Source organism: Acipenser ruthenus, chromosome 50 (assembly GCF_902713425.1).
Source record: "Acipenser ruthenus chromosome 50, fAciRut3.2 maternal haplotype, whole genome shotgun sequence".
NCBI lineage: Eukaryota > Metazoa > Chordata > Actinopteri > Acipenseriformes > Acipenseridae > Acipenser > Acipenser ruthenus.
Genome location: NC_081238.1, coordinates 475,655 through 500,318, shown reverse-complemented (window position 1 = coordinate 500,318; position 24,664 = coordinate 475,655). Strand labels below are relative to the sequence as shown.

Below are 24,664 nucleotides of genomic sequence, written 5' to 3'. Positions count from 1 at the left end.
CTCTCGTCCCCTCTCCTCTCCTCTCTTACCTTCCCCGTTGTCCTTGGTGCTGCTTGTGAAGACGCAGTGCTGCTCCTTTATAAACTGGCCGCTCAGTCGAATGTCCACGTCTTCTTGACCAACCCTGGACAGAGACAGAGACAGAGGCTGGACTCGGTGTGTTTCAGATGAGACTGTGTGCAGGCTGCGTGACTGTGTGAAGAGTGCGCGGTTTCCTTACCGTGTCACCCCCTCCTTAATGTAATAGAGAAGGCACTCCGACATCAAGGGGTCTTCATTGAGGTTCACCAGGTGAGGGGTCTGGGAGAGGAGGAAGAGGAGAGGGGAGCAGAGAGAGGAGGAAGTATAGAGGGGGAGAGGAGGGGAGTAGAGAGAGAAAGGAGGGGATGGGGTATGGAGAGAATAGAGGGAGGGTAGAGAGAGAGAGAGAGAGAGAGAGAGAGAGAGAGAGAGAGAGAGAGATATGAGGGAAGGAGACGAGGGCTGAGAGATTAGAAATGTATACTTAAGAAAAACAAAAAAACTTCTCAAATTTGTACAACAAAACCCAACCGGGTTAGAAAATGAAAGAAGTAGGAAGTCGAGCCAGCGTGTGGAAGGAGAGCTGGGTTTAGACTCACCCCTTTAGGGGAGAACACCCCCACAGTGCCCCCGTCCTCCCGAATCGACACCCCCATCTCCTCCAGCAGCGACTCTCTGACAAGACAAGACACCCGCAGCGTGAGACGCAGGGACCCCAGCTCCCCCCGCAGCGTGAGACGCAGGGACCCCAGCTCCACCCGCAGCGTGAGACGCAGGGACCCCAGCTCCACCCGCAGCGTGAGACGCAGGGACCCCAGCTCCCCCCGCAGCGTGAGACACAGGAAACTTTTATAAAAAGGGTTAGTTCAACGTGTTTTTATTTTTTAATATGCTTTACCATCCCTTGCTGTGCTTTACAATGCTTCCCTATGCTTTACCACACGTCTCTGTGCTTTACAATGCTTCCCTATGCTTTACCACACGTCTCTGTGCTTTACAAAGCTGCCCTATGCTTTACCAGACCTCTATGTGCTTTACAATGCTTCCCTATGCTTTACCAGACCTCTCTGTGCTTTACAATGCTGCCCTATGCTTTACCACACCTCTCTGTGCTTTACAATGCTTCCCTATGCTTTACCATACCTCTCTGTGTAATATCTATTTTGTATTTAGCCCAGGGGTGTCCCATCAACCAATCACAGTCCCGGAGGGCCGTTCCACTCCAGGATTAACAAGTCAAATGAGATCATGAACTCGGTCTGGATGGAGGTTTGTTAACTGGTTCAGTTAGAACAGGGGGTTGGAATGAAGACCAGGAGTGGAATGTGGCTCCGGATTCTCGGACTGCCCTCACCTGTCCATGCGGATCTCCTCTGTCTTCCTCAGCTTCTCCTCCCAGGTCTCGTTGAGCTCGGCGATGATCTTCTCCGTCTCCTTCAGCCTCTCCACGGCCTCCTCTGTGCTGATCGGGGGCGCCTCCAGCCCGGGGTAGCTGTCAGGCGGCCCCCCCTCAGCGTGGGGGTCCGAGGCGAGGTCCGGCTCGCCGCCTGGGGAGGGGTGCAGCGAGGGGGGGCCGTGCACCCCGCCCAGCACGCTGTGGTCCCCTGCAGGGGGGGGCGGGGGGGCACTGCTGTTGATGTTATTGACTTCGGTGGCGACGCCTGTGTAGGGAGACGAGGGGGGAGGGTGGGGGGAGTCTTGATTAAATAAAGCTGCATTTCACTATGACAGTAGAGTTGTTATAGAATTAGCCTGCAGTGTGTTAGTCAGGGATGGAGTTGTCTGTAGCATTGTGATGTGTGTGTGTCAGTGTCGGGTCTTTTGCTCTGTGGTGTGTGTGTCGAAAGTCTCTCTCTCGCTCTGTAATATGTGTGTCTGTGTGTGTGTGTGTGTGTGTGTGTGTGTGTGTGTATGAGTGAGTGAGTGAGTGTGTGTATGTATGTATGTGAGGGGGTGGTCGGGTCTCTCTCTCTCACCCGTTGCTGTCACCAGGCTGCTGGGCAGCCCCTGTGAGAAGAGCAGCTCTCTCAGTCGGTTCACCTCCTCCTTCAGCTCCCGGATGAGTCTGGCATTCGGATCCTCGTTGATCACCGCGTTGCAGCGGATCTGCTTGGCACGGTCTGCGTACCTGAAACACAACACAACACAATACAATACAATACAATACAACACAATACGTGATACCTGCAGCACAGTCCAGTGCTCACCTCAGAGTGCTCAGTGTTTATCGCACAGTCCTGCGCTCACCTCAGAGTGCTCAGTGTTTATCACACAGTCCTGCGCTCACCTCAGAGTGCTCAGTGTTTATCGCACAGTCCCGCGCTCACCTCAGAGCGCTCAGTGTTTATCACACAGACCCGCGCTCACCTCAGAGTGCTCAGTGTTTATCGCACAGTCCCGCGCTCACCTCAGAGTGCTCAGTGTTTATCGCACAGTCCCGCGCTCACCTCAGAGCGCTCAGTGTTTATCACACAGTCCTGCGCTCACCTCAGAGTGCTCAGTGTTTATCGCACAGTCCCGCGCTCACCTCAGAGTGCTCAGTGTTTATCGCACAGTCCCGCGCTCACCTCAGAGTGCTCAGTGTTTATCACACAGTCCCGCGCTCACCTCAGAGCGCTCAGTGTTTATCACACAGTCCTGCGCTCACCTCAGAGCGCTCAGTGTTTATCACACAGTCCTGCGCTCACCTCAGAGTGCTCAGTGTTTATCACACAGTCCCGCGCTCACCTCAGAGCGCTCAGTGTTTATCACACAGTCCCGCGCTCACCTCAGAGCGCTCAGTGTTTATCACACAGTCCCGCGCTCACCTCAGAGTGCTCAGTGTTTATCACACAGTCCCGCGCTCACCTCAGAGCGCTCAGTGTTTATCACACAGTCCCGCGCTCACCTCAGAGCGCTCAGTGTTTATCACACAGTCCCGCGCTCACCTCAGAGTGCTCAGTGTTTCTTCGTAGTTGATGTCGGCCGGACTCAGAGCTGCAATCATCGCTGTGCGCGAGTTTCCACCTGACAGAAAACCAAACAAACAAACAATCAATCAATCAAACACTCCCACGTTATTTTCACAACTCGTTTCTTTATAACAACGTGATTAAAATCGATATGAATTGATTTCACATCGGCGACTTATAATAGAGCCTTCATAACGTCTTTCATAGCTTTAACAAAAATACCAATAGAAATGCTAATAATAATAATAATAATAATATAAATAATTTATAGCGATACCACTGCTAATATTAATGATACTAATATCAGCAATAATAATAATAATAATAATAATAATAATAATAGCAAAAGAAATATGATAGCAAAACCACTACTATTATTATTATTATTATTATTATTATCATTATTATTATTATTAAAGTGAAAGGTCGTGTGTGCTCCTCCGTACCCAGGTTTTCCTTGAGCAGCCACGTCAGCACAGAGTCCCTGTAAGGAATGAAGTCCGATTTCCTCTTCTTGCTGCTTTGCTGTGGAGATCAAGCTCACTTTAGTTCAACAGAAGCTGCTTCCATTGACACAGGCATTTGAAATCCAGGGCCAGAATCTAAAGGTACCGGAACGTCGCTCAAATACTTCAACAAGAATTCGGATCCATTTTATTTGTATTCTGAACTAGTAACGCGTGTAAGAGGCCATGCATGTGTGTCAGTCAGCGGGCAGAACGAGGATGTCTGAGCTGAATATACAAAATGCAGCCTGACCGAAAGTTTTGTATCACCTGGATTTTTTAGGATTGAGACAATTATTTTTTTTTTTTTTTAAATCTATATATGAACATAATTTAGATATTTTATTTAACATCATGTCGTCAAAGAAACTACAAAATGATCTCGCAAAAAAACTAGCGGAAGCCATAATAGTAGTACAGTAGTATTTCATGTTAGATTTTGGTTTTTCGTTCAGTATATGGAAAACTACAAAGCGGTGTGTAATATGTTAACGTAACATTATTCAGCAGGTTTCATACGACTTTATGAAGCAAAATGAGTTCATTCTATAAGGTGATGATGCAAAACTTTTGGCTAGAGCTGTATATTTCTTAGCAGACGCCCTTTCCAGGGCGACTTACAATTGTTACAAGATAATCACATTATTTTTACATACAATTACCCATTTATACAGTTGGGTTTTTACTGGAGCAATCTAGGTAAAGTACCTTGCTCAAGGGTACAGCAGCAGTGTCCCCCACCTGGGATTGAACCCACGACCCTCCGGTCAAGAGTCCAGAGCCCTGACCACTACTCTCTTACCATCTCAGCCAGTGCAGATATAACCTTCCCCAGGGTGGTCAGAGACTTGTTGATGTTGGCTCCTTCCTGCAGGGGGCAGCACAACACAGGAGAAAGAAGCAGGTTTAGAGGAAGGGGAAAAAAATCCCAATAAACTGTCCAAATAAGTAACGCATCACATGTCATAGAGTGTGTCACCTTTAACCTCACGCCCTTTGCCCCGGAAGAGTCAGCCCGTTCACTTCCTGCCAGGTCAACCAGACTCACTTTGCTGACCTTAAAAAAAATAATACAATACAATTACTCAATAAATAAGTATTGCTGATTCCAGACTTTCAGGGAATTTGATGGCGTCTCCATCTGTAGAGCTAAAGCCTGCAGTTCATTTTTTCAGCCACTAGAGGGAAACAAAGCTCCACTTGCTGGCACATCTAAATCTATTCTATTTATAAGCAAAAGGGCTATATTTAAGTTAACTGTACAGCAATGCAGATCTCAGTCCCCATGCCTTGCATTAACACTTATCTGTTAAAATGAGCGTCTCTCAGTGGGGGTGTGTACTTAGAGACAGCTCATGGGCTTATATACGAGAGACCAAAATGGCTGATGGCATTTACTCAGAAAATAGCTTCTACCCAAGAATTAGAGCATACTTGTGTGACAAGATAAACAAACAACTGAAATGGTCAGAAGCGATTCCTCGACGAAGCGAGAGCGCGGATTCCGCTACCTTTTCCGTGTCCAGGCTGGTCATCTCGTCGTGGCGTTTCTGCGTGAAGACGATGGTGAACACGGCGTGCGAGCGGCTGCTCGTCTCGTTCATATTGGTGGCGGCCACCGTCCTGCCGAGCGAGACACGAGAGTGACGTGCGTGGAACATGCAGGGTCACACACAACGATGAGGGTCATCGCAATCTCAAATCACATTGTGGCTTTCTCCCGAGCTAGCAGATCCCGTTCTCTCTGTCTCTGTATCCGTCTCTCTCTCTCTCTCTCCCTCTCTTTCTCTATCGCTCTGCCTCTTTCTGTTTATATCTCTGCCTCTCTCTCTCTGTTTCTCTATCTCTCTGCCTCTCAATCTCTCTCTCTCTCTCTCTCTCTCTCTCTTTGTTTCTCTATCTCTCTGCGTCTCTCAAAACCCTGTAAACCTGTTCAACCTCTGTGACCTCGGCTGACCACGCCCCCTGGCTGACCTGGCCTTGTTCCCAGAGTCCATGAGGTCAGCGATGTCCCTGAAGGAGGTGACGGCCAGCTTGGACAGGTCCTCCACGTAGGGGCCCATGATGGGGTGCTCTCGGACTCGAAGGTTACCCCGACTCTTGGGGTTCAGGAGGTCTCGCACACGCTCACAGTAAATCTCCATGTAGGACACCTGGGGGGGGGGGGGGTGAGAGACTGAGGGTCAATTCACTGGAACTCTCTCCTATACAATCCTTACAGGGTTATTGAAACTAGAAGAGACCGAGTCAAGCAGACCAGCGTTTGGGCTCTAGTGCCTTCATCAGTGTTACTGAAACTAGAAGAGACTGAGTCAAGCAGACCAGCGTTTGGGCTCTAGCTCCTTCCTCAGTGTTATTGCAGGGGGTGAAACTATTTTCCTTTTACAATAAATGCAAATTGCACTTTGTAGTAAATATCTTGCTGAGTGCATGTTATATATGAGCAAAGCAGCTGAGCTACCAATGCAAGAACATTCAGGGATGGGAATAAGACTCCTGTTGCATAGCAGTGCCACCCATTCCAGGTTTTAACACAAGCTTGATTAACCCCAGTGTCTGTAGGTAACAAGCTCAGGTTGGTACTAAACTCCTAGTAAAACCAGGAATGCTGTGCAAGGGGAGTCTTGCCTCCAATCCCTGCCTTATATTCCTTTATTTTAATCAAGCATGCTCTCACCTCCACAGAGAAGGCCAGGTCTGTGCTCTTATTCTCCACAATCCTCTTGAAGAGATCCTCACAGAGCTGGAGAGAGAGAGAGAAAGAGATGGTAAATACGTCACCCTGCTGGCCCCTGTGTGCTACCACGCCCTGCTGGTCCCAGTACCTGTGGGATGATGCCCTGTTGCTCGGGCTCCTGTCTGCCCATCATGGTGTAGGACTTGCCCGCGCCGGTCTGCCCATAGGCGAAGATGCACACGTTGTAGCCCTCGAAGGCGTGCAGCAGCATCTCCTCCCCAATGTCCTTGTACACCCGCTGCTGGGACGCGAAGTCAGGGTCCTCCGCCTGGACAGAGGCACAGACAGACAGAGACAGACAGACAGACACAGATAGAGACACACACACATACACACAGACAGTCAGACAGAGACACACACAATACAGAGGCACAGACAAACAGACAGACACAGACAGACACACAGCCAGAGACACAGAGCAACAGACAGAGACACACACAGAAGCACAGACAGACACAGACAGACACAGACAGAGACAAACACAGAGGCATACAGACAGAGACAGACAGACAGACAGAGACAGACAGACACAGACAGAGACATAGAGACATAGAGACACACAAACAGACAGACAGACACACGCAGAGAGATCAATAAGTTTCAATGATAAGTTTTTTTAATTCCACGCCAGTTGTCTGCAGCACGTATTTCAGTTGAAGTCACGTGTCGCCACTCATTTTAACAGAATGCTGCGAAGTGCAATTTCGATCAGTGAAGTGTTGGAACTGATTAAAAGGGAATGGGAATTGCGAAGGGATTTTGAAAACCAGGAATTGCACCCCAAGCCTGTGCAGCACACGGAGAGTAAAATCAGAGGCTTACCGTGGTGTGAGACCAGTAGGAATAATCGAAGGTGAAGCTCTTGGGGCCCTCTTTGGGTTGTTTGGGGTTGGTGATGCCTGGGGAAAATATATATATATATATTACACAATTTAAAATATATATATACAAATAAAATGATGTGCAAAAACATTATCAAAGGGAACGCTGGGTATTCCTAGATCAGTGCTAATCCGGGTCTGTGAAATTATTAACACCCCCTCCCCTCCCCTCCCAGCCAATGCCCAGGTCTATATTTAGTTCGGCTTCATTATTATCTGCAGCAGCAGCACAGCCTGAGATAACACAGGGCCTCCAGATTGTTCTGCAATGATAATAAACACTCACACACAGAGTCCTGGGGTGAGCGCGCGCACACACACACACACACACACACACACACAGAGTCCTGGGGTGAGCACACACACACACACACACACACAGAGTCCTGGGGTGAGCGCGCGCACACACACACACACACACACACACACACACACACACACACACACAGAGTCCTGGGGTGAGCACACACACACACACACACACAGAGTCCTGGGGTGAGCGCGCGCACACACACACACACACACACACACACACACACACACACACACACACACAGAGTCCTGGGGTGAGCACACACACACAGAGTCCTGGGGTGAGCGCGCGCACACACACACACACACACACACACACACACACAGAGTCCTGGGGTGAGCACACACACACACACACACACAGAGTCCTGGGGTGAGCGCGCACACACACACACACACACACACACACACACACACACACACAGAGTCCTGGGGTGAGCGCGCGCACACACACACACTCCTGGGGTGAGCGCACACACACACACACACACACACACACACACACAGAGTCCTGGGGTGAGCACGCACGCACACACACAGAGTCCTGGGGTGAGCACGCACACACACACACACACACACACACACACACACACATTCCTGAGATGAGCACACACACACACACACACACACACACACACACACACACTCCTGGGGTGAGCGCACACACACACACACACACACAGACAGTTCTGGGGTGAGCACACACGCACACACCGACACACACACACACAGAGTCCGGGGGTGAGCACGCACGCACGCACGCACACACACACACACACAAAGTCCGGGGGTGAGCACACACACACAGAGTCCTGGGGTGAGCACGCACACACACACACAGAGTCCTGGGGTGAGCACACACGCGCGCGCACACACACACACACACACACACGCACAGACATAGACACACACCGACAGAGAAAGACAGACCCACACAGACACAGACACACACATACACATCAAAACGGAGTGACCCGGGGTACACACACACCGACACAGACACAAGCACATCTCCCATTTCCTTTCACACATCTCTATCACAGTGGAGAGCCCTGGAGGTGCAGGGGTGGAGGGGGGGTGGTTTTCAGACAGCAGAGCTTTGATCAGGGCTGCTCGTGGTTAAGATCACAAGCCTGGGGAGCAGAATCAAATCTCAGCAAATGCAGGGAGAGACGGAGAGACACCCGTGAGATCACAGAGGCAGACCGCAGTGCCACTGGAATAAGCTTCCTCTTGCCTCAAACCAGGGACGGAAACAAGACTCCCGCTGCACAGCAGTTTGATCCATTCCTGGTTTTACTAGGAGTTTAATAAGAGGCCCACGGACCTAGGAAGCGCAAGACGACCTGAAAACAGCAAAGGCTTGTGCAAAGAGAAATTCCTTTAACCTCGGAGCAGATCGCCCGTTTGAAACACGTCACTACAGGACGTGATCGCTTTTTTTCTTTCAAGACTGCACATTTCAGAGAGCAGAACAGCTCCTGCCAGCCACAGAGCAGAGTCCTGAGTTCAATCGGACAGGCCGAATCCCCTCCTCTGGATCGCAAGCTTTTCTTCCGCTCCGAGTGAGCAAAGCATCTGTTTTCAACTACCGGTTAGGGAAGCTTTTATTAACTTCACATGCTTTCAGGCTGCTGCAGGTTAACAGGTACAGTACTTCATTAACAGTAAACAGACTAGCGGTTTGTATGGTAGGGAACATATTTAATGAAGACAGCGTTTCTTTTAATTGCAGTTCCAATGCAGCCCTGCTGCTGCTGCTGCTGCACCCAGTCCTGGGGTTCAGAACTCCCCTCAATGAAGTCTGTTATTATTATTAATATTGAAATGATCAGGAGCCAGGAGTTTGAGCAGGGTTACAAACTGACACTAGCCCTGCTGCTGATGCTGCTGCTGCACCCAGTCCTGGGGTTCAGAACTCCCCTCAATGAAGTCTGTTATTATTATTAATATTGAAATGATCAGGAGCCAGGAGTTTGAGCAGGGTTACAAACTGACACTAGCCCTGCTGCTGATGCTGCTGCTGCACCCAGTCCTAGGGTTCAGAGCTCCCCTCAATGAAGTCTGTTATTATTATTAATATTGAAATGATCAGGAGCCAGGAGTTTGAGCAGGGTTACAAACTGACACTAGCCCTGCTGCTGCTGCTGCTGCTGCTGCACCCAGTCCTGGGGTTCAGAGCTCCCCTCAATGAAGTCTGTTATTATTATTAATATTGAAATGATCAGGAGCCAGGAGTTTGAGCAGGGTTACAAACTCACACTAGCCCTGCTGCTGCTGCACCCAGTCCTGGGGTTCAGAGCTCCCCTCGATGAAGTCTGATATTATTATTAATATTGAAATGATCAGGAGCCAGGAGTTTGAGCAGGGTTACAAACTCACACTAGCCCTGCTGCTGCTGCTGCTGCTGCTGCACCCAGTCCTAGGGTTCAGAGCTCCCCTCAATGAAGTCTATTATTATTATTATTATTATTAATATTGAAATGATCAGGAGCCAGGAGTTTGAGCAGGGTTAGCCTAGCCCTGCTGCAGGACGGAGCACAAGGAGGTGAAGTGACTTGCTCAGGGTCACACACAGCGAGTCAGTCAGCGGCAGAGGTGGGATTTGAACCGGTGACAAGCCCTGGACTTTAACCACTGGACCGCACTGTGTAACAGGAGCCTTCTCTCTATCCCAGTGTTACCAGCAGCCCACGGCTTAAACAAACACCTAAACAAATTGATGCATTCTGTAAATCGCTGGGCTTGGTGCTGGGCTGGGTCCACTCAGCTGTGGCATTCCAGTCACTCTCCCAACAGCTGCGTGAGTGTGACCCGACATGCCAAAATATCAAAGTGACCATCCAGCACAAACTCAGAACAGGGGGGGGGGGGGGTTAAACCATCACATGGTAAAGTGTCTCAACTTCTTAGTCCTTGAACGCAGTTATGATGGAATAAGTTCACGGAAACATATAAGAGAATTTATAAAGGACCAACATTTCTAACTAAATGACGTCTGAAATGAAAACTCTGTTCTGCTGTACAGGAGAGAGTTTCTCTGCTCTCTTTATTAGATGATAGTGTACCTGGGTAATTACACTTTTGTTTTCCCAATGCAAAATTATATTCCAATCTTCATTTAGATTGTGGAGAAAACTCTACAGCTGTGGCCAAAAGTTTTTAAAAAAGAGTCTATACCGGAAGCCATAATGTTAGATTTCGAAATGTCACATTTTTCAATAGGTCAGTTTAGTTAAGTATATGGGGAAAACTACAAAGCGGTGTGTGATTCAATATGTTAACGTAACATTATTCAGCAGCTTTCACTCGACTTTACAAAGCAAAATGAGTTCATTTGGAGGTCATAGGGGCAGGTCTAGGAGACCGAAGCAAACTAAGAGAGCTCCCGCTAAGATTCAGCCCACTTCTGCTTTTTTTGTGGTGCTTTTTTTACATTAAAACTCTCACAATTCAACAAAACTAGTTCATTCTACAGGGTGGCGATGCAAGACTTTTGGCCCGAGCTGTGTAGGGATAATTGTTCATAATGGTTGTCTCTTTTGGGTGTGAAATGTCTTGAACAAAGAAGAACGAATCCAGAGTGATGAGTGTTGCAGACAGTCACTGGGGTGTGGATTGTGTGACATTCCCCCATGCTGTCTGATTTATGATACACCCAACATTAAAATCAAGACATTTATTAGATTAATAACCATAACTACTCGGGGTGTAACGCTAGACTGATGTCTCAATACAGCTATAGCCAAAAGTTTAGCATCACTCTTAGAAAATGAACACATTTTGCTTCATTCTTTTTTTTTTTAATGAGACAGGGAAGGTATGTATCCATACCAGCGATGAAAACACTTAATTTAAGAACCACTTGGTGATCTGCAATGAAGTGTGCTGTGCCTTTGTTGATTTGCTATTCAAATCGGGGAGTTGGTGAACCAGCATGGTTTGCATAGAGAGAGAGACAAAGAGAGAGAGAGAGACAGAGAGAGACAAAGACAGAGAGAGAGAGGTAGAGCGATAGAGAGACAGAGAGAGACAGAGACAGAGAGAGAGAAACAGAGACACAGAGAGACAAAGACAGAGAGAGAGAGGTAGAGCGATAGAGAGAGAGACAGAGAGACACAGAGAGAGAGAGAGAGAGAGAGAGAGAGAGAGAGAGAGAGAGAGAGAGAGAGAGAGAGAGAGAGAGAGAGAGTTGCCTGGCTTCTTGTTTTTGCAAAAGACAACTGGTATATGCAGGGATTGAAATCAGACTCCTATTGCACAGTCGTTTGATCCATTCCAGGTTTTACTACGAGTTTGATTAGCCAGTTTGTTAGCTATACACACTCAGGTGTGTCTCATTAATAAAACTCACAGTAAAACCAGGAACGGATCAAAACGCTATGCAACGGAAGTCTTATTTCCATCCCTGTACTGTGTGCACCAGGTCTGTTTGTGGCTCCTTCCCAATAATAATAATAATATCTTTATTTTTATATAGCGCCTTTCATAGTGGACCACCATCACAAAGCGCTTTACAGAGGCAGGCTGTGAACTGTGCGTTATATGCAGCAGTGTGGAGTAGTGGTTAGGGCTCTGGGCTCTGGACTCTGGACCGGAGGGTCGTGGGTTCAATCCCCAGTGGGGGACACTGCTGCTGTACCCTTGAGCAAGGTACTTTACCTAGATTGCTCCAGTAAAAACCCAATTGTATAAATGGGTAATTGTATGTAAAATAATGTGATATCTGTATAATGTGAAATAATGTATAATGTGATATCTTGTAACAATTGTAAGTCGCCCTGGATAAGGGCGTCTGCTAAGAAATAAATAATAATAATAATGCAGAGTCACTTCCAATAGGACGTTGATTTAACACCTCATCCGCAGGACGGAGCACAAGGAGGTGAAGTGACTTGCTCAGGGTCACACACAGCGAGGCAGTCAGTGGCAGGGGTGGGATTTGAACCGGTGACCTTCTGGTGACAAGCCCTGAACTTTAACCACTGGACCACACTGCCTCCTATAATGTAGGGTAAGCGAGCATTTTGTAACGGATTTGAATCTGAAAAGCAACGTGCCCTTCGCTCTTCTGTGTAATCTACAGCACTTTGTAAAAGTTTCGTTAGATCTGGAAGCTGGAGCGGAGGAGACTTGAGTCAGCTGGACCTGTCTTCTAGGAATGCAAACAAACAGAGGAAGACGCTCTTTCTTGTTCAGAAATTATACGGGAGACTGAGACGAAGCAGAAGGCAAACCAAGAAGGGGAAAATGACAGAAACATGCCAAGTCTACTTTTAAGGTGCAACACAGAAACACAAGCAGACACAACAAACGCCAGGAGGCTGACGTCACCCAGGAAGTGTAACGGACATCCGGAGAAGAAGGCATGGAAACCGAGAACTTTCTATAATCTGGCACTTAATTTAATTATTTTCCGAGCTAATAAAACAGCGGTATGCAGTTTAAAAGTGCTTGACAAGTCTTTTAGTGGTTCTGGAGCTGATTTTGGAAGCACTGGAATAACAGCATGACGAATCCTTGCTTGTCTTGCTTCTCCGCCTCCCCGTCTCTTGTCCCTAAGTAAGCGGCTGGTTTGTTTACATGGAGACAGGATTTCTGTTCCCTCGCACGCGCTCCCTCTCGGGCTATTAATAGAGGAGTCAGGGCCAGTCCTGCGCAATTCTGCAGCACAGCTGGTGCTGTTTGGCACTTCACAGCAATGCACTCTCTCGCTCGCTCTGTGTACCCCCTGCACTCAATACCCACTAGGGGAGGAGCAAGACAGCGATGGCCAAACGTTTTGCATCACCTACATTTTTTAGGATTGAGACATCACCCAACAGAATGAACTCGTTCTGCTTCATAAAGTGGAATGAAACCTGCTGAACAATGTTAACATATTGAGCTACACACCGCTTTGGAGTTTTCCAATGGAAAGACGTATTTAAAACATGAAATACTACTGTACTGCTATTATGGCTTCCGGTGTAGACTCCCCTCATTTTGTAGTTGCTTTGATTACATGATGTTAAATAAAAGATCGAAATTATGTTCATATAGTTTTGTTTTTTTAAACAAAAGTCTCAATCCTGAAATTCTAGAGGATGCAAAACGTTAAGCCATAGCTGTGCGTGCCCACGCACACACACACACACGCACACACACACACACACACACACGAACACACACACGTTTGCTTGGTGTTGATAAGGGCTTTGCATTGACCCCCACAAAGTTCAGAACTACTATGCAAACACAGGAACCTGGCGATCAAAACAGTAATGAAATTACTTCTGGTTTGTTGAAAGATCTCTTTTAAAACAGCTTGAATTTTCAGCCATATCTAGAAAACCCTCAACAGTGCTCCATTTTTGAAAAGGCCTCTACACCGGCCAATAGGAAGCGAGTTTACTCACAGGTGGAGCTGCCCTGCATCTGGATGACACACTTGGCGTCGCGGTTGGTCTCCCGAGAGTTGAAAGGTCGCACCCTCACCGCGACCTTCACCGAAGCAGCCATCTTGGATTGAGGTCAGTTTCGACGGGAGAGGGGGGCCCAGAGGAGGTGGGGGGGGGGGGGGGTTTAAAAGGTCCCAATTTAAAAAAAAAATCTGTAACGAAGCAAAGAAAAAAAAAAGTTAACAATATGCTAAAGAATCCATCAAGAAACGGAATCAAGCAGACCAGCGTTTGGGCTCCAGTGCCTTCATCAGTGTTATTGAAACTAAACTGAGTCAAGCAGACCAGCGTTTGGGCTCTATTGCCTTCATCAGTGTTACTGAAACTAAACTGAATCAAGCAGACCAGCGTTTGGGCTCCAGTGCCTTCATCAGTGTTATTGAAACTAGAAGAGACTGAGTCAAGCAGACCAGCGTTTGGGCTCTAGTGCCTTCATCAGTGTTACTGAAACTAAACTGAGTCAAGCAGACCAGCGTTTGGGCTCCAGTGCCTTCATCAGTGTTATTGAAACTAGAAGAGACTGAGTCAAGCAGACCAGCGTTTGGGTCTAGTGCCTTCATCAGTGTTATTGAAACTAAACTGAGTCAAGCAGACCAGCGTTTGGGCTCTAGTGCCTTCATCAGTGTTATTGAAACTAAACTGAATCAAGCAGACCAGCGTTTGGGCTCTAGTGCCTTCATCAGTGTTATTGAAACTAAACCGAGTCAAGCAGACCAGCGTTTGGGCTCCAGTGCCTTCATCAGTGTTATTGAAACTAGAAGAGACTGAGTCAAGCAGACCAGCGTTTGGGCTCTAGTGCCTTCATCAGTGTTATTGAAACTAAACTGAGTCAAGCAGACCAGCGTTTGGGCTCCAGTGCCTTCATCAGGGTTATTGAAACTAGAAGAGACTGAGTCAAGCAGACCAGCGTTTGGGCTCTAGTGCCTTCATCAGGGTTGTACATGCATCCTTCAGCACTTCACCCCCTTTTTCTTTCTTGTAAAACCATGCTGAATTATCATTGCTTCTCTTGGCATAACCTGAGACTCAAACAATGACCGGATTGTGTGCAAACATTAAAAGAAAAAATATATAGAAAAAAGTCTCCTAGGCGACAGAGCCACGGAAACACCGCTGTCTTTTTACAAGGTAGCTGAAATGAAGCGCTCTCCGTGGCCGCGTTACAAGTAAAACCAGTCTTAAAGGCTTTTGTTTTGAGGAAATAAAATAAAAAAAGAACAGAACAGAAATCTCTTCACATATGAAATATAAAACCGCTCTCAGCCAATCGAAACGCCGGCTTTGAGTACTTTCCGGAACATGATCATTTGGCCTGTCGCCTCGCGCATGTTGCGTTACCAGACACCCATTTTAAAAGGCACAGATAATGCCATTAAAAATTATCTTCTTTAGCAAAAACGCGACCTCAGTCCTGCGGGGAGATCATCCGATTGCTTTTGCTGCCCCTCGGACTGGAATAAACTCCCCACCTGACTCGGATCCACAGTGTCACTTTCTCTCAGAGGCTGTTGCTTGATCGTTTGAAGCAGCCTTGTGATTGCACGTGATGTGATGTGAATACAGTAACTCACGGAGTGTGAAGCGGTGAGCTCTCTGCATGCTTGTGTGTAACTGGAACTTGCTACTGCCTCCCTCCCTCCCTCCAGGGAGGGCTTTCTAAATCAGCTGTTAGCAGCTCATACAGAGTTAAACTGTTATGGTGGTAGCGTATTTAAATGTCTGAAATAATAATATTAAGTCCCAGGCATGGAAATAAGACCCCCCTCCCATTGCATTACAGTTTGATCCATTCCTGGTTTTACTATGAGCTTAAAATCAGACACACCTGAGCTTGTTAGCTCTACACTGGCTAATCAAGCTCATAGTAAAATCTGGCATTGCTGCATATGCTATGCAAAAGTCTTACTTCCATCCCTGTTAAGACACAGCTGAGCTTGCTCCCTATACACTGGGGCTTATCAAGCTTGCAGTAATAAGACCTGGAATGGGTGAATCTGCTAGGCAACAGGAGTCTGATTCCCTCTGGAGTCTGTAGGTAATAATTCTAAACACACACAGCCTCCACTGTCAATATTAACTCACTACCTCAGACCCCTAGGGGTTGAACAGGTGTTTTCTACCTGAACAATTTCTTGGCAGGGACTCAAGTATGACTGCATCCTACTGTCTGTTACCCATCTGCCCCGGGCAATGGAAACAAGAAAACCAGCCTTAATTACACCTGTCGCTCCCGGAAACCACAGAGCTGCAGATCAGCCTTGTTCCCAGGCAGGCAGGCAGGCAGGCTACAGTATGGGCGGATCTCTCTGTACATGCTGCAAGGCACGGTCTGAAATGATGGGCATTTGTTTTGTTTGTCTGATTTATTATTGCAGGGTTTGAAACAACAACGAAACAATGTCAGGATTTTATCATCTTAAAAGTCTCGTCACAATTTGAGTGAATGGATGTGATTCTTCCAGATTTATGTATAAGTATATATATATATATATATACACACACACACACACACACACACAGCTATAGCTAAATGTCTTGTATCATCCTGTAGAATTTACTAGTTTTGCTTCATAAAGTCGAATGAAAGCTGCTGAATCATGTTAAGTTAGCATATTGAATGACACACCGCTTTGTAGTTTTCCATATACTTATTATTAATTTATTTAGCAGACGCTTTTATCCAAGGCGACTTACAGAGACCAGGGTGTGTGAACTATGCATCAGCTGCAGAGTCACTTACAACTACGTCTCACCCGAAAGACGGAGCACAAGGAGGTGAAGTGACTTGCTCAGGGTCACACAGTGAGTCAGTGGCTGAGGTGGGATTTGAACCGGGGACCTCCTGGTTACAAGCCCTTTTCTTTAACCACTGGACCACAGCCTCCTACTTAACGAAAAACTGACATGAAAAATGTGACATTTCCAAACATGAAATGCTACTGTACTACTGTTATGGCTTCCGTTATAGACTTTTTTTTTGCGATATCATTTTGTAGTTTCTTTTCATTACATGATGTTAAATAAAAGATCTAAATGATGTTTTTATATATATATATATATATATATATATATATATATATATATATATATATATATATATATATATATATATATATATAAATGTTTTATTGTACTTTAATGCTTTTCTTCTTTGTTAAAAGCCTTGAGATGGCTTGCCATGAACGGCGCTCTATAAATACATTTCGATTTGATTTGATTTACTGGGAAGGACATTTTAAAAACTGGTTCAAAAGGACTGGTTTATTGTTTCGCTGGAGTATAATGGTCAGGTTTTCTTCCTTCATCCAGAACTAGTTGAACCTGTTCCTTATACAGGGCCAGTGTAATATACATCCCGGGCTGTGCTGTGCTTATGAAAGGACCTGTATAATATACAGGAGATGACAGAACACCTCTCCTCTTTCTTTCCTTCATTCCCCATTGCTCTCTACCGCTCCCTCCTCTCTCTTTCTCCCACATCCCTGCCCAAACCCCTCGGCTTGTGATGAGAGAACCTCTCTCTCTTCATTTCTGTCTCCCCTTCTTTCCTTCCTTCTCTCTCAATCCTCTCTTCGCACCCTCCTCACATCTCCATGCTTTCTCTCCCATCGTCCTTGTATATTTGTAGCCTGAGCTCCTTGACTTGCAATGAGAACCTCTCTGTATTTATCTCCCCTTCTTTCTTTCCTTTGCTCTATCGTTCTTCTCTCTCTCTCTTAAATCTCAGTCCTTTTTCTCTCTCCCACCTCCCTTGTACACTGAAACGTGTCTCCGATTCGAGGCTGGTTCATACTTCAGACTCCTACAGAATTTTTGGTCTGAGTCGAGGCTCTCTGACCCTGTGCGACCGGTTGGAATTATGTCATCCATACTCTTGCGACGTGCGTCTTTTTCGGAAAGTCGTATAGCCTGTTCTCACGCGTCCGTGACCTGAAATCGCATGGGGTCGGATAATGTTGAGAAACGTTAGCATTTGCTGCATTGGTCGGAGTTAAGCTGTGCAGCCTGACGTATCGCATTCACCTGCGACAGAAGCATCAACCACACCTCAGTCTCTCCATACGTCTTACAGAATCGGGACTTCCAGTTTCCTGTGTGTGTGCCCGTTTCCTTCTGCAGTTTGTGGTCACTAAACTGTATTGGTAGCTCGCTGTCCCTCTCCCTCTCCCTCTCCCTCCCTCTCTCCTCTTCTCTCTCTCTCCCTCTCTCCTCTTCTCTCCCTCTCCCTCTCCCTCTCCCTCTCCCTCCCTCCCTCTCTCCTCTTCTCTCTCTCTCCCTCTCCCTCTCTCTCTCTCTCTCTCTCTCTCTCTCCTCTACCTTTGCAGCCCGCTCTCCTTGGCTTGTGATCAGAGCTGAAAGGAATGTGCAGAATTTCTCCCGATCATCGCCTGGGCCCCTCCTTGGCAGAGTGAAGAGACTTTTTTTCTTCTTTCTTTTCTTTAATTATACACACACTCGACAGTTCCAAAGTTTGAAATACTAAAAGGAAAGAAAATTCAAAACGACAAACGTTTCGACCACAGCGTCTTCAAGTTGAAACGTTTGTCGCTGAATTTGCGTTGCTTTTAACCTGGCGTTTGTGTTACATTCAGACACAACCACCTTCCTCTGTTCATATCTCTGGGTTCTGGTTCTCTCAATAACTTGGGGGTGGGGGTTGGGGGGTTAAGAGAATGTCCGTACCAAGTTTCATCACAGCTGGATAAGCGGTTAAGACCAGACAGGCACTTCCAAATGCCACCAGATCCTTGCATTATACTGTGTGTGTGAAACTGTATGTGTGCGGACACCAGTGTGTGTGTTTGACCGTGGGTCTGTGTACGAGTGTGTGTGTGTCTGTGGATCTGCGTGCAATTGTATGCATGTCTGTTTGTGTGTGTCTCTGTCCGTGGGTCTGTTTACAAGTGTGTGTCAGTTTGTGGGTCTCTCTGCGGGTCTGTGTACTAGTGCGTCCATCTGTTTGGAAGCGAGTCAGTGAATATATATTCATACAGTATCCATTTACACAAAGAGAATTTAAAGAATTCACTTCAAGGTCTGACTAATTGCTTATAATACTAACCAGGGCCATCCCAAAACACATCCTATGAAATTCACTCAATCCACATATATAGACAGATGGAGATTGCGTCACTCTGCTTCCACTAAGGAAAACCAAACAGCAGATAAGCAACTATCACAGAGACGTATAACAAGCACACGAGCCCCGAACCCAATCCTGGCTGATAGAACTCAATTCACTACTGAAATGATCAGGAGTCCTGTTCAAATAACAGACTTCATTGAGGTGGGGAGCTCTGAAATCTTAAATCTTTCCGGACTCTCGTGACCTGCGATTGACCTTCGCTAAGGTCAGAGGTCAGGAACGTGTCTCAGCCAATCCTAACGACGAGAGAGTTTCTCTCTGTGGCAGGAAGAGAACAAAAAAAAAAAAAACATGTCTGGATACAGGCTTCAAAAAACCTTAAAAAAGGCCAAAGCTAAAAAGAAACTAAGTAGACAAGTTTCTAAATTTTAAAGTCTTTAAAAGACACAGAGAAAGACTTCTAGTCTGAATGCTCGCCGCTGAATTACTTATGTTTCTTTTAGCATTTTTAAATTCAGAGTTTTATAGTTATGGATCACAATTTAAAAAAAAAATGAGAAAAAATAATGGCACAGTTATGTGCTCTATTCCAGGGTTTCCCAATCCTGGTCCGGGGGACCCCCTGTGTCTTCTGGTTTTCATTCCAACTGAGTCCTCAATTACTTAATCAAACCCTTAATTGAACTAATAATGTGCTTCATTAGAACTTTTTAATTGTTCTCAGTTCCTAACAATGTTACTCATAAAATTACTTGTTTAAAAGCTGAAAATTAAAAAAGTCAGGGCAGCAGTGTGGAGTAGTGGTTAGGGCTCTGGACTCTTGACCGGAGGGTCGTGGGTTCAATCCCAGGTGGGGGGGACACTGCTGCTGTACCCTTGAGCAAGGTAAAAACCCCACTGTATAAATGGGTAACTGTATGTAAAAAATAATGTGATATCTTGTAACAATTGTAAGTCACCCTGGATAAGGGCATCTGCTAAGAAATAAATAATAATTAAGCTAATAAATAGTTCAATTAAGTAAATTGAGGTCTCAGCTGGAATGAAAGGCAGCAGATACAGGGGGTCCCCCCAGGACCAGGGTTAGGAAACCCTTCTCAATTCAGTGCATGAATTCCAGTTGTTTTGCATTCCTCAAGTTCAGTCTCTCAGCTCTAAATGAACCTTCATCATTACAAACCGAGCACGTTATCCATCTGGTCTGTTTGGGCATGAACATGCAGGAATGTCGGGTATGCTGCCACTGTCGAAAGCCATCATAAAAACACACGGTCCATCACCGTTTTTAAAAGACTCCTACTGCATAGCGGATTCACCCATTCCAGGTTTTACTTCCAGCTTGATCAGCCCCAGTGTGTCTAGGCAACAAGCTCAGGTGTGTCTGATTATTAAACTCCTAGTGAAACCAGGACTGGATCACACTGCTGTGCAGCGGGAGTCTTACTTCCATCCCTGGTATTTTTTATTAATGGAGTAGAGGTGAGGTGAGGTGTAGGGGTTGGTAGCGAGTGAATTAGACGGCTGTCTGCCCCATCCAGACCCCACTGCTCTTATCTCTATCTTCTATCTCTACCCCTTTACTGTACTTCGGTCCTCAAACAATGCAATCTGGAGCCTGCATTTTTAAATCTCACACTCTTGTCAGCCGCTTCACATGGTTTCATTAACTCCAGAGTCCTATTTAAATTTACCGGTGTTTAGTCGACTGCAGAGGACAGATCTACTTAATATAGGCACCAAAATAAAATAAATAAGAAAATAAGAGACAAAACCTGGCTTCATAGTTTTTTTTTTTCCTTCTCAGTAGATGTACATAAACAAGCAAATTACAATAAACTCTTCCCAAGTTTGAATCTAAAAAGCAGAGACCATATAAGGAGCAGACGTAAAAACAAACGGGACGCTGCCTGGTCTGGAGTCGCGTTGAAGCAACACATTAGCAATCCTGCAATCCAATTTATTTATTTTGGGGGCGGGGGGGCAGGGGGCGGGTTCAATATTAAAACTATAATAAAATAGATTATAGTATTCTTTAAGATAGTTCGGTACATTTCGTTTAACGAGAGTTGTCGAATCGCGTCAGGGCGGGGTGCTTCTCGAAACAAAAACTATTAAGGCTTCTGATTTTCGGTGCTTTTTACCTCGACTTTGACTTTAAGAATTAAATCGATCCCCGTTCAGCCATTCGCTTATCTCAATCGCACACACACTGACAAACGCGTTAGTAATGTGATTCAATTAAATGGGCTTTTAAAAATGGACCAAGCCTTAATTTGTCATTTCCAAGCAGAACAAACGAGCAACGTTAACAAGCCTCTAATCTTTATTAAAGACAGAATGAAAAACTAAAAAGTATTTGGAGCCGGACGCGTATTTAATATACTCGTGATGTATTTAGATTAACGAAGACGCTTCTGTCTTTAAATGAAAAGTAACGCTTGCGATTTAAAAGTCCGAAAAGTAAATGAAATCGGTTTTTACTATGAACGCGTTTCTCAGTGTGTGATTGAGATGCACGAATGGCTGATCAGGGATCAATTGAATTTCTAAAGGAGAGTCGAAAGTAGACGGAAAAATCCGAAAATCAGAAGCCGCATGTATAGGCTAACTCGATCTTCAATCCTAAGGCAACACAGTATTTATATACACATATATACAAAGAGACATCACAATTTGTGGGATGGTTCAATGCTATGAAAAGAAAATGAATTTATTTTCAAACTCGGCACTTTGGAGCCATTTGGAATGAACATTCTATTCTGAGGTCATCATCTTCATCATCATCATCATCATCACCATTCTGAAATTTTGTTTAAAAGACTATTTGTTTGGTTTTTTTTTTTTATCAACTTCTTAAAGTTTTTTGCAATTCAGCCGATGAAGGACTTATAGTCCTGAAACGTCCTGATAATTGATTTGTGATCAGTTATTCTACCTTTTTAAGTACCTGAAATATCCTTTTCTTATGTATATATTTAGCTCAAAGAGTACACATCACACCTTTCAGTACAGGAGAAAGGGAGTTCACTTTGTAAATAAAAAAGAAAGTTTTCCTATTGTGCGCCTGTTAAACTAGACGCGTGTGACTTTTATTATCCTGGATTTATCGAGCAAAAGGACGCTGCCGGCGGACTCACCGTGTGAAACAAAACGTATTAAAATAAAAGACTTTAAAAATAGTACCTCACGCAGCAGCTGTAGCGAAGTGGCGGTTTTGAAATTGTAACAGCGTGATAAAAAAAAATAAGAAACACAAAAATAAGAATTAGTTTCAGAAGGTTTTGAACGGATGGTGGGGCTGGACGGGCCTGAACTGGAAAAAAAAAACCAAAATAAAACTAAAGGCCTTGTTGCCGGCGTGCGAGTCATTCACTTTGAAGAAACGGCAGCTGTCACAGCTTGTCAAGACCCATCATTTCCAATCTCTCTCTCAAAACACAGAAAACACATCATTATCTAAACCCCTGCCTTACACACCCTTCATCGTGGAGCCGGTAATGCGATCGGCATACTTTTTAACACGTAATTAATGTCATAAATGATTCGATCGCCTTTTTTTAACAGAAGTTACTTTCTTTATTTTAGTTTGGATCTCTTTTTCTACAGAGTAACCTGACTTCCCACATCATGTTTCAGCACGACAGCAATAGCCACCGCAGACAATATAAATTGAATGTTTTTTGTATTACTGTGAAGGCAGAGAAATAAACCACATGATCGCCAGACAGACAAAAACAGCCACGCAGATATTGACTGCAGTAGCAATATGGATGGGAAATTAAATAGACTGGTCAGTAAATCAGTGCAGCACAGCGCATCCCACACAGAAAACGCATAAAAACGCCTCAATTCGGCAATCAAATACTACTGTTTATTACAATAAGCTCCCAAATTATCATATATATATAGAGAGTGAGAGGAAGAGAGAGAGAGAGAGAGTGAGATTGTGTGAGAGAGAGAGAGAGAGAGAGAGTGTGTGAGAGAGAGAGTGAGTGAGTGAGTGAGAAGTATCAAACTTTAACAAACAAAAATAACTTACCAATTAAAAAATAAAAAGCCAAGTTGTTGTTTTTTTTTGTTATTATTCCGCTGCCATAGTTTCAAATCGCGAGTTGGGTTAGCAAAACTTCAAAAGGACGCCCTCCGTCCTCCTCTGGCGCTGGCTTCCCTGGTATTTTTTTTGCCAGTATCGGTACCATCCTACACAGACAGACACCCCCCCAGCCTGTGTGTGGATCGGGAATGAAAAAGAAAGGAGAGTTAGGGAGGGGGGGTCAAAAAAAAAACCGAAAAAATAAATCTCTCTTTACACAATCCGAAAAATACCGATCAGCAATTCGGCAGCGACATACAATCCCAGCGAGTTGTTTCACAAAAAAAAAAAAAAAATTAATCCCGTAACAAACGTTCCTTTTTTTTCACTCTCCTGTTTGGAAAGGGGTTAAAAATGATTTATATATATTTGGCTTTAAAAAAAAATGACCAATTAAAAAAAAAAAAACTAAAAAAAAAAAAAAAACTTAGGGCGAAGTTTTTCTTTGTGCGGCGGGCGGGCGGTCGCTCGCGCTCGAGCTCGCTCTCGCTCTCGCTCTCGTCTTGCTTAACCGCCTCCCACCCCCCTGCGCGAGCCGGTATCCATCTCCCGCGTGACGTCAACCCGGCCCGGGCACTGGACGAGAGTTCGGGAGATTTTTTTTTTTTTTTTTTTTTCTGGGAGGAGGAGGGAGTTCTCTTAAAAAGGCAACGCCTAAAGGAAACATGGTAACTGGGACAGGTGGGGTCCACCTTTAAAAGGGCAACTGTGTTCCGCTCGTCTTAAAAAAAAACATTATGTTTCAGAACTGATCTATTGTGGATGTACAGTGCTGTTTTTAAACACTGCGTATATATGTATAAGGCGTCTGCCAAATAAATAGGAGGCTGTGTGGTCCAGTGGTTCAAGAAAAGGGCTTGTAACCAGGAGGTCCCTGGTTCAAATCCCACATCAGCCACTGACTCATTGTGTGACCCTGAGCAAGTCACTTAACCTCCTTGTGCTCCGTCTTTCGGGTGAGACGTAGTTGTAAGTGACTCTGCAGCTGATGCATAGTTCACACATCCTAGTCTCTGTAAGTCACCTTGGATAAAGGCGTCTGCTAAATAAACAAATAATAATAGAAAAAATAATAATAAATACATACATCAATCAATAGATACTACTAATAATAATCACCAGGTTTAGTCAAGTTTTTAACAGCTTCAATGTGTTTTTACAAAATGAATCTGTAAGGGAGCGTGTAAACTCTGCACTGTCGGAGGAAGTGCGGTGCTTCCTCGGCTTTGCACACTCCCTTGCCTGCAGGATACATCTGCTAGTTTAACACAGAGCCGGGAAGCGTGGCGACCTGACAACTGCGCCGCCAAAGCCCGGTCTCCCATCGGGACTGGCTGACAGTCTCGATCGCCTGCCTGCAGGCTTGAATCTCAACGGGGTAACTGTGGTTGTGAACAGCGTCCCCTACTGGTGCAGACTGGGGGGATTAAGTCGCTTCTAGGGCTCGGTTGCTTGGTAACACAAGGTGACCCTGTTTTCCCTGGAAAACGTCCCGATTCTGAGGAATTCCCTATGCCTTCCCAGGAGGACACTAAATGGGAATACCATAAATTGAAGTTAGATACATCAGCCAGTGCTAATATTATCAATGTTTCCTATTGCACGAACAACCATCCATCCGTTCTGACGTCACGTTT

At 45.5% G+C, this 24,664-nt stretch overlaps 1 protein-coding gene across 1 annotated transcript in view; it reads right to left on the bottom strand.

The window, feature by feature from the left end:
* LOC117404630 (kinesin-like protein KIF1C) overlaps positions 1-23,605 on the bottom strand; it is a 25,164-nt gene extending 1,559 nt beyond the window's left edge. The window contains exons 1-16 of the mRNA XM_059015351.1: positions 22,974-23,605; positions 13,807-14,000; positions 7,038-7,114; positions 6,304-6,483; positions 6,156-6,221; positions 5,453-5,631; positions 4,990-5,101; positions 4,458-4,535; positions 4,281-4,346; positions 3,419-3,497; positions 2,949-3,027; positions 1,998-2,149; positions 1,376-1,682; positions 621-696; positions 221-300; positions 30-124 (exon numbers count right to left, since the gene is read on the bottom strand). Coding sequence (XP_058871334.1) covers positions 30-124; positions 221-300; positions 621-696; positions 1,376-1,682; positions 1,998-2,149; positions 2,949-3,027; positions 3,419-3,497; positions 4,281-4,346; positions 4,458-4,535; positions 4,990-5,101; positions 5,453-5,631; positions 6,156-6,221; positions 6,304-6,483; positions 7,038-7,114; positions 13,807-13,909 — 1,729 coding nt within the window. The 5' untranslated portion in view covers positions 13,910-14,000; positions 22,974-23,605. The remainder of the gene's footprint in view (positions 1-29; positions 125-220; positions 301-620; positions 697-1,375; positions 1,683-1,997; positions 2,150-2,948; positions 3,028-3,418; positions 3,498-4,280; positions 4,347-4,457; positions 4,536-4,989; positions 5,102-5,452; positions 5,632-6,155; positions 6,222-6,303; positions 6,484-7,037; positions 7,115-13,806; positions 14,001-22,973) is intronic.
* Between the last annotated feature and the right edge of the window lie 1,059 nt (positions 23,606-24,664).